The sequence below is a fragment of the Odocoileus virginianus genome, chromosome 20 (assembly GCF_023699985.2).
Source record: "Odocoileus virginianus isolate 20LAN1187 ecotype Illinois chromosome 20, Ovbor_1.2, whole genome shotgun sequence".
Taxonomy (NCBI): Eukaryota; Metazoa; Chordata; class Mammalia; order Artiodactyla; family Cervidae; genus Odocoileus; species Odocoileus virginianus.
In genome coordinates, this window is record NC_069693.1 from 24704806 (window position 1) to 24717679 (window position 12874).

The 12874-nt window shown below is 44.6% G+C and overlaps 1 protein-coding gene across 2 annotated transcripts in view; it reads right to left on the minus strand.

Moving 5' to 3' along the window:
* TANGO6 (transport and golgi organization 6 homolog) overlaps positions 1-12874 on the minus strand; it is a 181068-nt gene continuing 168194 nt past the window's right edge. For both annotated transcript variants that reach the window (XM_070451087.1, XM_070451086.1), the window contains exon 18: positions 1-742. In XM_070451087.1, coding sequence (XP_070307188.1) covers positions 566-742 — 177 coding nt within the window. In that variant the 3' untranslated portion in view covers positions 1-565. The remainder of the gene's footprint in view (positions 743-12874) is intronic.

Here is a 12874-nt window from a genome sequence, read left to right on the forward strand (position 1 = left end):
TTATTCTTTCCAGCTGAGATTATTTTATTCCATTTCTGCACATTTTGATAACAAATTCCTTTCCCTCCCTACCACCAGCTGTATCTCCATCCTCTGAAATGCCACCTGAGCAGCTAAGGGTGACTAGCCCTGGCTGGCTGCTCCTCATTACAAAAGGACCATCACCAGGGAAGAATATCAGATATGTGATAGGTGAGTGGTCAACCTCTTCTATACTCAAGTCGTAAAAGAATGGTTAATTAACTAAATTCCATCGGTTGTGTTAAAAATATACTTCCATCAGGTAGATGTCCTTCTCTGAATGCTACGGGACAGTGAAAAATGTTCAGATCAATGAGACCTGTAGTATCTTCTATTGGTACACACTTTAGACTGGATGCAGTATGACTAAACAGATGATACAGGAAGGTCCGCATGAAGACACACGTGACCAGAGACAGAAAGACACCTCCAGGGGCAGCCATGTTGCCAGCTCCAAAGGGGCAGTGGGGCCACCTGCTGGAAGGCCTGGACACTGCTCAGGCTGTTTGGTCCCTCTGCCTCCTCCGAGTCCTTTGAGGCTGGTCTATGGCAAGACCGTGATCTTTTTCTCCAGCTTCTGTGGCGGAAACAGGAAGTTTCTCATGATCTCATCCAGCTCTTCCAGGGCCAGCTGGGCATGAAGCCTGGCCACGTCATCGGGCTCCAAACACAGCACGTGCTTCAGCAGGTGGTAGAGATCCTTGAGGACATCCCTCAGCACCTGGACGAGAAAGAGAGAGTCAAGGCCATCTGTCTACTGTGCCAAATTTTCTCTGAGTGACCTAACTGCCTTCTCCTATCTGAGGCGTTCTGGGAGGAAACCCACAGGCTCCTTTAAGATAAAAAGTGGTCCTCTCAGGTGGGAGGTGGGAGTGGGGCAGCTGTAATGAGAGAGGCTTCCCTTTGGGTTTCTCACACACTCTTGACCCCTTACCACGCTGGCCTTTGTGGTTGCTACTCCCTTTTAGCCCCTGACCCAAGTAGAGATCCCAGACCCCTTCCTTCAGTCCCAAAGCATGGCACCAACCTCAGGACCACAGGCAGGCAGTACTGCCCGATGCAGGTGTTGTTAGCATCCTCCCCCACCAACTCCCACAAAGCCCTCTGTGACACCCACAGAACTGGCATCTAGCTTATGAAACCCAGGGGGCGATTCTTTGGCAACCATGCTTTTCCTTGCCACTCCTTTAAAAGTTTTCCACTAGTTTCATTCTGGTGCAGTTCTCTCAGCCACTCTGTAACTTTTTTTCAACTCCAACTCTGCAACATGAAACAAGATAGGACTCCATAAACACAGACCCATTTCTTCTTGTCCAATACTCTGACCTACCTGATGGTCTCATATGGAACTGGGAAGGTGCCAAAGAACAAAGCACCTCCTCCTAGGAGCTTCTAATTTTGTGCCAAATCCTCCTAGCTCGGAAGCCAGAACTTCTAGCAAGAAATGGGTTCTTCTAGCAAGACAGCAGGGAAACTCAGTATAAGGGGACTTAGGGATCATTTGGTCAGACGAAAGACTGAAGAGTCCAGGTCACAGTGGATCACATATCTTGTCTGCAGCTACTTGCAAAGTAACTTCTGGTATAGGACTCTTTGCCTCAAATGCTACATTTTTTGGTTCAGGTACTGTACTAGATATTTTCTTTATATTATCTAATTTTTATGCCAGTTGTATAAAGGGAAGTTATTAACCCCACTTTACAGATAAACAGAGTTGATTAGAGAGTTAAGTAAACTCCCAACGTCATTTGGCTAAAGAAAGGAGAAGCTAGTTTTTAAACTTTCAGAGTCTGTGTTTCTTACCTGTTTATTTTTATTGAAGAGATAATAGAGTATAAAGAAGACCATATTAAAAAATAAGTCTCTCTTCTACCAAGACTCCTAATTTCTCTTCTCAGAGGATATCATTCTTAACTGTGTGAAATATTCCAGGTGTTTATAAGCATATATATATATATGTGTGTGTGTGGATATATATATATATCTATCTGCCTTTTTTTCCCTTCCCCTTTTTAAAGCACAGAATTATATGCTACACTGCTAAGTACCAGGATTCCACTCCACTGAACGTATTTTGAAGATCTTTTCCTATTACAAAAATTATTGCAATAAACATTCTGATACATAATCTTTGCAGACATGAACAAGTGTATCTGCAGGACAAGTATCCAGAAATGGAATTCCAAGGTCAAAGGGTAATGTGCAGTAAAAATCTTGATAGCTGGCCAGAGAGGTTATAATAATTTATATTTTTACCTATCACTTTGAAAACTCCTATTTCCCCATATTCTCATAAGTACTGCAAACTCTTTGCTAATTAAATTAATGGAAAAATAGGACCTTGCTGTTTTAAATTTGCATCTTTCTAATACATAAAAAAAGAAATAGGAGAATGGAGAAATTCTTTCATTCTTTCACTTCTATGGCTTTTCATAAAAAATCATGTAATAAATATATATATATATATATATATATATATATAATAGCTTATATACAACAGACACAGATTATCTCTGCAAAATACTGGTTGCCTCCAGCAAGGGAAACTGGAGAGAGATGGGGGGGGATTATATACCCTTTTGTGCCAGTTTAATATTGTATTTTATGAATATATAATCTATTAAAGATAAATATGCCTTTTTTGAACTGAATTAACTACTAGACAAAGATTTTCCTAAGGCCACTTAATAGGTAAAGGAGACACAGAACCTGCTTTTAAAAGCTTACCCTCTGGTGGTAAACGAAGGCAATACAGAACAGAACATGGAAAGTTCCTGAGAGCAGGAAATATATGAGAAGAGGTTCGAGGAAACAGAGGTCACATTTTAGGAACAGGAAGTGAATTGGAAATGGTGAACAAAAATGATGGGAAATGGTTAATTCAGTGGGGAGCGAGTACATTTATATCTATGATGTAGTTAAATTTATCAATTTTGGGGGTAGATCTGGCCCCCATGACCCCCTAAACATTCTACACAAGTACACTAAGCACGTAGCATCACACATCTTGAACTTGCTAAAGAACAGAAGATGAGAGACTTCCCTGGTGGTCCAATGGTAAGACTCCATGCTTCCAACGCAGGGGGCCTGAGTTCAATCCCTGGTCAGGGGATTATGCTCCAACTAAGCTCCCTTATGCTCCAAATAAGCTCCCTTATGCTCCAATTAAGAGTTCGCATGCCTCAACTAAAGATCCCACATACTGCAACTAAAAAAAAAAGATTCTTACGCTGCAACTGAGGATCTGGGGCAGTCAAATAAATAAATTAATAGAAAAAAAAAAAAAGAATAGAGACAGAGCCCCTCCCATCATTTGATATTCTCGAACAGCATGAACAGCATGGAAGGAGTTAGGTAGGGGGGTGGGGGACACAAAACCAGCTCCCCAGGCCACCTGCTGGTCTCCCTCTTGTCCCTGGGCTCCAGCTGTGTAGGCCTTCTTCTTTCCTTGTCTGAGCAAAGCCCCTCCCCAGCTCAAGGCCTTTGCTTATGTTGTTCCCTCAGCCTGGGAGACCACTTTTGCTCTTTTTTCACCTACAAGTCCTCCTCACCCTCAGCCTGAAATGCCACATCCTAGCTCCCACCTAGCTAAGCCTTTTAGAGTTGCGTCTGTAGCCTCTCTCACAATTGCAATTTAAATACTCACTGTGTAACTAAAAATATATTTTCCTCACTAGCTCACACTACTGATGCTGATGCCATGTCTTGCCTTGTACACTCTGGTGTAGTCTCAATGCCTCATAGAGTGACTGGCACATGGCAAGTATCTAAAAAATATTTATAAGTGAGAGAAGGCACACATGCATGCTATTCCTGGCTAGTCTGTCACTTGGTAAAAGCTAAAAATTCTAAGAACATTCACTGAAACAGTGTCATGAAACCAGGCCTGACTCACAGGTGTGTGACCTGTGCAGCCACACAGGGTCCCATGATCAAGAGGGCCCCATGCTTGGTTTAATGGTCTGCTGCTGCAACGTGACACTTAATAACTGCATCTGTGAGCTTGTATTTTATAAGTGAAGTTCAAAAGGACACAGGAATCTGACAGTGAGCAGAGGAGACCTGCCCCATACGTGTTTCCCCCATTCCTGCCAGTGCCCCATGAGCTCTGCTCTGATGCACCTACATGTGGGAGTTCAGCTAGTCCTGAAGCCTCTACCAGGGAGGGTCTCTGTTACATTCATGACTGAAAAGTAAAGGCACTGAAAGCCTGGAGAGGCCACACTTCTGTCGAAACCACCACTTGCTTCAAACATAGTAAGCAGGCGATGACTTTCCAAGAAACATGGATGAGGAAGGAACCCATCATATCCTCTGCATGGATTCTCCGTGTTAGCCAGCCATTTATGCTGAAAATGATGACAGAGAAGGAAACAGGACAGCCCACAGTTCTTGTTCTTTCACCTTTTCCTTATCCATCAGTAAACTGAAGATAAAGGGTGTTGGTAAGATGAGCATGTATCAAGATGTGAAATAAAAACAGTTAATTTTGTGCAGATTTTCCACTGTTCTGCTCGGAAGGAAATACATATGCATGTACCAGCTACAGAATACAAATTGTATAATTTTGGTGATCCCACATATAAGTTAAACATGTGTGGGTTTAAATGAGTTAAACATCTGAAATTGGCATCATACAATATAAAGATGATCAGTAAAATCAATGCTAATGGTCTAACACACGAAAGGTTCTCAACTTAGAACAGTGTTAACAGCAAATAATAAACCCCTTGACAAGTCATAGGACAGAGACTGTGAAAGAAAGGAAAACAACTTGATATTTAAAAACCCTGAACAGTACTTTCTCCTTGTTTTTTTTTTTTTTTTTAAACAAGTGACCCTGCATTTTCATTTTGCACTGGGCCCCACATATTATGCACTTGGCCCTACAGACAACTCTCTCTGCTCCTTGCCCGATGTCTCAGCATTAAATGCCTGAATCCTACAGGCAAAGTCCACAAAGATGCCACACCACCTCTGCTGTGCAGTTGTCTCCTGACGTTCTCCAGAGCTGCTGGGTCATGACGCGCAGGTGTCTGACTCTGGAACTATCACCTGCTGCCCTTTCATAACCTAGTTTTCTCCTTCCCCAAGGCTGCCAGTGTGAAAAGGAGAAACGATTCTGGAAAGAGGATGACTCCCCACAGTGACTGCCTCATGCTTACTCACTCATTCAATAATCGTTGTTGAGGGCCTACTTCGTGTCCAGGCAGTGTGCTGGTGATAAAAGGTGAATAATGTACAAGCCCTACCCTCCGGCAGCTAAAGCCCAGCAGGGAGGCAGACACGAACACCAGTATGATCCTCAATCTAAGAGATAAGTGTACGTGACTCCACGGAAGCAAAGGAAGTTATTTCTGCCTATGGAGGTGAGGAGGAACATCTCCCTGCCATGTGAAAAGGCCTTCGCTCTGACTTTTATTTGTAGCCAATGGGTGGCACCACAGAGTGGCCAGGGGAAGTTTTACTGTCTGTCCCCCCTCACCCTCAAACCACCTCAAATAAATGCAAAGTCTAAGCAAACTAACATGCCTGTCTCCCAACACTCTCTTCAATGGATTATAGCCCAGTGTCTCTTACACAGAGATTCTAGTGCTCCCATTGTTTATTGTAAGGTAATCTCTTTTTCTTCTTCTTTCACCTAGCCAGAAACAACCTTAGAGACTTTTTGCTAGAGCCTCCTAACGGGAGATTTGGATTGACATATATACACCACCATGTGTAAAACAGATAGCTAGTGGGAAGCTGTGGTATACAGCACAGGGAGCTCAGCTCATTGCTGTGTCATGACCTAGAGGGGTGGGATGGGGAGAGTGGGAGGGAAGTCCAAGAGGGAGGGCATATATGTATGCACATGGATGATTTACTTCACTATACAGCAGAAAACTAAAACAACACTGTAAAGCAATTGTATTCCAATTTTAAAAAAAGAAGACAAGAACAAAGTAAGATGAGCTTTTCTTTGTTAAAAAGGAGAGTTCTAAGGCATTCTGGTTGATAAGGTGCTTTTTCTTTCCCGGTGTGGGTAGGAATTTTCTCTTGGCACTGCTGTGTCCTTAAAACAACAATAATGCTTGTGCAAACACCACTTCATACTTCAGGGGTGCTGAGTCCCTTGTTATCAGTTACCGGATCTCCTTTTTTAGGTAACTGAGTGTTAGGAAAAAGACTCCTTAATTAATGGGTCTGTCTTAGCAACCCGCCCTGAGACTTCTCCCCAGTCCCTATAGAGCTGAGGATCCCACACATTACAGGACTTCCTCTGGACTCCCCGAGGATCAAAGCTTTCCGCCAGCCAGGGATTGTCACCAAATCCCATGGATCAGGGGCTGAATACAAGGAGAGTTCAAAGGTAAAGTTACTCACAGGAGCCTCTGTGGTGGGCAGGATATAGGCAATCCCACAGAGGAAACCTCTCATTAAGAGTTCAACACACCTGCTCTTCATCCCCCCACGCAGCAAGGCCCTAGGACTTTAGGGAGAGGTGGTGGAGGGTGCGAGTGGGGTGGGCCAGGGATGGCTTCAAGAAGTACCCAGATTCCTAGTCTAAAAGCTCTTTGGAAACGGATGGGGTTCAGGTGCTTTTAAGAAAAGAATTTAGAGTGTGGGTGCTACACACACACTTCCTCTCCTCCCCCTCCACCCTTGCCTTCCAGGGGCCAGTTCCCTGGAGTGCACAAAGCGGACGCTTCAGGGACACAGGCAGCTTTCAGGTTAGACAGGGCTTAGAAAAGCCAGATGAGGCATGACCCACCGAAAAGGGGCTGTGTGAGCAAAAGACTGCCTTGGGCGCACAGGTGCCTTTTCAATGGAAAACCAGGGAAACTGCTTGACTCTTTCAATGAGCTTGACCCCAAACACGCCCAGAGTGGTGGTTGTATCTCTGTGTTAAGATCAAAAGAAGAAATACATGGCGAATAGCTCTCTGCAGTGTAATTCCTAAGCTTATTTATATATTTGATTATAAAGACAATATAAACACAACCCAGAATATCTGGGAAACAGAGGAAGGAAAAAAACGTCTCTAGTCAAACTACCTCTCTAACATAAACTCCATGAGTAAATACATTTAGCAATTAGTATTCATTTACATTTTAAAATTATTTTCAAAGTCACCTTTCTAGGTGATTTTACAAATGAAACTAAAGGAAGTGAAATTGCTATTCTTTTGTATTATTATGTGAGATCAGTAAGACATACAAATGGTCATAGATGAGACATTTACAGAAATAAGAATTCCAGAAAGCGTGATCTAGAGGACTTTCCACCTACATTTTTGTAATACTTAAGGCAAAAATGGATTACTAAATATGAAAGGATTAAAAAGTTAAATGCTAGCACACACTAACTGTATTTAGAAATTCAGTCTTCTATAGAGCTAGAAGAATTGTGATTCCTTTTGTGGTTAAGAAATAAGTGCTGGGCACAAAGACAAAGGCAGAGAAAGAACAGGGAATTCAGATATTGAAATAAAAGGAAGGAGCTGACATGAGAAACAAGTGAACTGGAGTTGGTGGCTGGATACTGACCTGGCAAACAAAAAAATTCTCTGACTGGGGCCCAGAAGAGGAGGAGACCCCAGGATCCAACTAGTTCTGTTTAAAGACAGACTGAAATAAGCATCAGGTGTGGCATGAGGAAGTCTGGCCAACCTTTGAGAATCCTCATCTTGACCCCTTGCTTCCACGTTAAAACCGACGCATGGGGACTTCCTTGCTGTCCAGTGACTAAGACTGCACGCTCCCAATGCAGGGGGCCCAGGGTCGACCGCTGGTGAAGGAACTAGAACCCACTTGCCACAATTAAGGGTTTGAATGCCACAACTAAAGATTCTGCATGCCAAAACTAAGATTAAAGATCCCACATGATGCAACTAAGACCTGGTGCGGCCAAATAAATTAAAACCAAAAACCAATGTCAGCCCAGTGTCACTCCCCTCACTACGGGAAGTGAGTGAGATCAGAAGAGACTAGTTAAGGGACATAGTCAAGCATCAACAACAGAGCACAAGCTGGCCAAGATTTCCCGAACTGTGTGCAGGAGACTGAGGTCAGCGAGCTGTGTGCTGAGGGCCGGCTCCAACCCTCAGGAGCTCACCACTGTTTGGGGGAGACAGATGTGCAGAGTCGAACCTAATGGTCTGCTGGCAGGTGGACTGGGTGAAGTGAATCCTGGCACCCCAATTACCAGCTGGGGAATCCTGCAAACCACTTGGGCTTCTGGAACATCAAAGATTTCCTCTCGGGATGGGAATAACACTGCCTCCTTTTAAAGCTGCTGCGAGAATGACTATCTGTAATGATCCAAGCGCAAGGATTTGCAGGTGGAGGCGGCTGCACAGGTGGCGCTAACGCTGTGATCTCGGGACTTCCCTGGTGATCCAGTGACTAAGACTCTGAGCTCCCAATGCAGGCAGCCCAGGTTCCATCCACAGTCAGGGAACTAGAGTCCACTTGCCGCAACTAAAGTTTCTGCATGTTGCAACGAAGACTGAAGATCCTACGTGCTATCCAACTAAGACCAAGCTCAGCCAAATAAAATTTTAAAAACTACTGCGACCTCTCTGAGGCCAGACTGTGTCCACCTTACTGCTCTTGCATCACTGAGACCTCAAGCAGAGCCTGGCAGGTAATAATTTTTAACGAACGTAAGAATGAATGAACATGTGATAACAACAACTAATCTCCACATAGTATCTATTATGTGCCAAATGTGGTTCCAGGCAATTTATCTCTAGTAACTCATTGAATCCTCACAACACCACGAGAGAGGTACTATCATCTCCAATTTGTCCACACAGCTGGTGATAGCAGGAGTCAAGATTCACACCCCGGCTGTCTGGATCTGAGTCAATGTTCTTTATTAACCACTAGATTATCCTGCCGCTCCAAGTGGTTATTACTTTCACTACTACAGAGTGGGGAACATAAGTACATATATTGCCTACCTTACAAGTTTACTGTGAGAGCAAAAGAGATAATGCAGCTGAGGGTACTTTGCTATCACAGTGTGGTGATCAATAATTCAAAATATCAGTGGTACTATTACTCTGACATTGAGGTAATTGGATTTACCACCCAGGGGCTAAGAAAATAAGGGGAAAGGCTCAGCTCTGAAGATGAAAAATAGAGAGCAGGAGCCAAAGAAGCAGCTGAATAAATGGAGGAGAGTCCGGAAACAAGGGGAGGGCGGTAAGAGGGGGGAACGGGTCTGACGCAGCCTGAGCACGGGATCGGGGCCAGCCTCAGGCTCTGGTGGTCGGGAACACAGTACGTACCCTGCACAGAGCTTAGAGTACCAGCAAGGGCTCTTCTGGTCAAGCAGAGAGCAGCCCAGCTCCGAGGCCTCCCTCAGATAATGGGCAGGAAACAAAATAAAGTGGGGAAGCAGGACAGAGGCAGACAACCTGAACCTCACTGAGGAAGTTCGGTCCAAAGAAGGATAAATGCTTTACTGATAAAACCTAAAACTTCACTTTGATGGCTCTATGAAAAAGAAATCAGGCCCAATTCAAACAGAAAGACCTGGCTTTTGAGACACTTCATTGAAAAGCGCTGGGTGGGTCAGCAGAGAAAGACAAGATTACTAATGGCTGAGAGATTCTATTTGTGCCTGACAGATCATCTCAAACATGCTGAAGTTCAGGGCGGCATTCTTATTAATGCTGGAGGTTACTGAGTTTTTCAAAACCTTTTATTCTTAAAGTATTTTTCTCTGCTAGGCCTAGAGATAAATGGCATTTTTATCCTTTCTGGGTTGTGTCTGGCTATTAAATAAGAAGGGAATCTCAAGTGCAAGGTGGAGATGGTGGGAAGGGGGTGAGGGGGTATCAGGTGTGATTTTCATTGAAAAATAAGGGGAAATTTGTAACTAGTGATGTGCTCAAAATGCTACAGGGATACAGACAGGCTGGGCAGTTGAGGGGCAAAGACTAAAATGGGCTTTATGGTGAATCCCTGGGAGAGGTAACAGTTCAGGGATCCTAAACAAAAAGTAGGCACTGGGGCTGTTCACTCGCTGTGGCAGGGACTGGAGCAGCCGCTGACGTGGCGCTAGGACCAGCGGTGGCAGCATCTCTCAGAATGTCTTTAAATAGCAACCTGAGGAAGGCAGCAGTTTTCCTACATCCCCACAGGCACGGAAATAGAACAAAGAAGGCAGGAAAAAATGGCCGGAGGATGCGCAGAGGCAGCAGGCTGCTGCTCACAGGAGAGGAGATAGGGCGCTTTGTCTGTGGAAGGGGATTACAATCCCATCTTTCAAACTGTACTCAATTACTGCATCTGGGGGAAAGGGGCTTCATTTTCCTTGGCCCTCGAAGCTTCCCATGCAGACACCCTGCCGAGGGAGCACCAGCCTGCTCCCTTTCTACACTCATGCCTCCCACGTGGGATTAGACAGCGCCTGTGAAGGCTCACTACTACCATTCACTGAGTGTTTACTAGCCTCAGTCACTGTTAAGCCATTCATGCGCATTATCTCATTTAATCCTATGAGGTAGGTGTTATGAGGCCCAGTTGACAAAATAGGGAAAGGGGATGTAAAGAGGTTTAGTGATTTGCTCAAGGACACAGCTAGAATTCAAACCTGCATCCATCAGGTCTCACTACAAACCCTGCTCTTACTAGAAAATCCAACACACAGGCGGATGCCCTGGAGAGAATCTGACCTTTTCCTGCACTTTCACAGTAGCTGATTTGGATGAGGTCTGGCTAGGGTGGAGGAGGAACGGCAGCTGGGTTCCTGGCTGACTGCAGGCGGCAGGCTTCCTCTGGGGCACGGCTTAGCTTAGGGCATCGCACAGCACCCCAGGCTCCTGTGGCTCACACAGCCTCCTGTCCAGCATGACTGGCCGTCAGGGAAGCGCAGGCCACTCTCCTTAAGGTAGCAGTCCTCAACCGTCTTGGCACCAGGGACCAGCTTCGTGGAAGACAGTTTTTCCATGGACTGGGGTGTTGGGGGACGGTTTCAGGATGATTCAAGTGCACTATGTTTATTGTGCATTTTACCTCTATTATTACTACAGCAGCTCCACCTCAGGTCATCAGGCATTAGATTCTGGAGGTTGGGAACCCCTACCTAGAGGGTCTGCCTAGTGGAATTCAGGCTTCCTAGATGGCTCAGAGGTAAAGAATCCATCTGTCAACGCAGAAGACATGGGTTCAATCCCCGGGTTGGGAAATCCCTTGGAGGAGGAAATGGCAACCCACTCCAGTATTCTTGCCTGGAAAATTCCAAGGATAGAGGAGCCTGGTGGGCTACAGTCCATGGGGTAGCAAGAGTCAGACACGACTGGGCGACTGAGCACGCATGCACACACACTAGTGGAATTCAGTGCTCTGTGCAAGATGCCTCAGGAAGAAAAGGTTAGAGAGTTACACCAAAAGGCCAGAGAAAACCACAGTCACTGAAGTCCTGGCGGGGTTGGTAGTATGTGTTCATATATACATGGCATAGACTAGAGAAGAAAAAGCAACCTGCCCACAAAAGCTTAAGTATTGCTACACAGCCCAGACTCTGCCTCTGAGCAACACCACCATTCTAACAGTGATTCTCTACCTCTGCTGCACATTACAATCCCCTGGAGAACTATTAAAATGTGTGGGCCCCCACTTCACACCTAAGAATCAGAATATTAGGGGTATGAGGTTAAAGGCTTAAAAGAATTTTTTTTTAAAATTTCTTTTTATGCTCTCCAGGTGACTCTAATGAGCAGCCAGGATATAGCGATGCAACATGTTAGGCAAAAATACTGGGTGTTGCTGTTGTTGTTTAGTCACTAAGTCAGTCCAACTTCTTTGTAACTCCAAGGAGCAGGCTGCCAGGTTCCTTTGTCCACGGGATTTCCCAGGCACCCCATGAAATTTTCCCAGGCAATCCATTTCCCAGGAGTGGGTTGCTATTTCCGTAAGAGACATGTCATGGTTTCCAAAGAAGGCTCACTATGACAACTTTGGCCATGAAAAATCTAAGTGCCAAGAGCAAGGGTGATGTGATCAAGACATAACCTGTTGCACTTTATAGAATTTTCTTAACTATCAACTACTAGATTTTGCATTTTCTAGCGAGGGGACTGGGTCAAAAACATTTTGATCCACAAATTAATACTGCATCTTTTTTCCCTGAAATATTTTAAAAATTTGTTCTTAAACATGTACATTGGAATACAATTCTTTTTTATTCTTTGAGTGCAACTCTGAAGACAGAGAAAGTTATAGGCTCCCCAAAAATGCATGCAGCTGCCTCCATTACTAGATTAGCTGTAATTATGGCAAAAAACCTCTGCTCAGATGGGAGAAATTAAGGAAAATACATATGCTACAATTTTGACAGCAACGTACACACACATACACACACTCACACACACTTGTGTGTGTGTGAGTGTGTGAAGCCAAGTTTTGAAATGCAGCCAGTTCTGGTTGCTTGTCGGTATTCTGTCACCGTGCCTCAGGACTCCTCCCAGCTGATCTGGGGACAGCATGTCTACAACCCAACTGCAATGAAAACTGTAGGCGTTTCTGAGTAAGGAAGGCAAAGCTCCCTCCTAACGAGTACACCTATTTGGGCAGCTTCTGATCTGGGGAAAGGTGAACACTGGAAAAGTTAGGAAGCCCCAGAATTTCCAGTTTAAGACCTAAGCAGTATATTTGTTGCAAAGGCGGGTTCAAAGAAATTTAAGACATGTATTGCTCCATGCATCTTAGACAAAAGATTTCATGCACTCTCTCAACAGACATTTATTAAGTGCTATTCTGTGCAAAGCAATGTGCCAGATTTGGGGAATATAAGAGTGAGTGGAAAAGTAGTCAGAGTCACAAAGACAGAGATTGCTTGGGGCTGAAGGGTGGGCTTC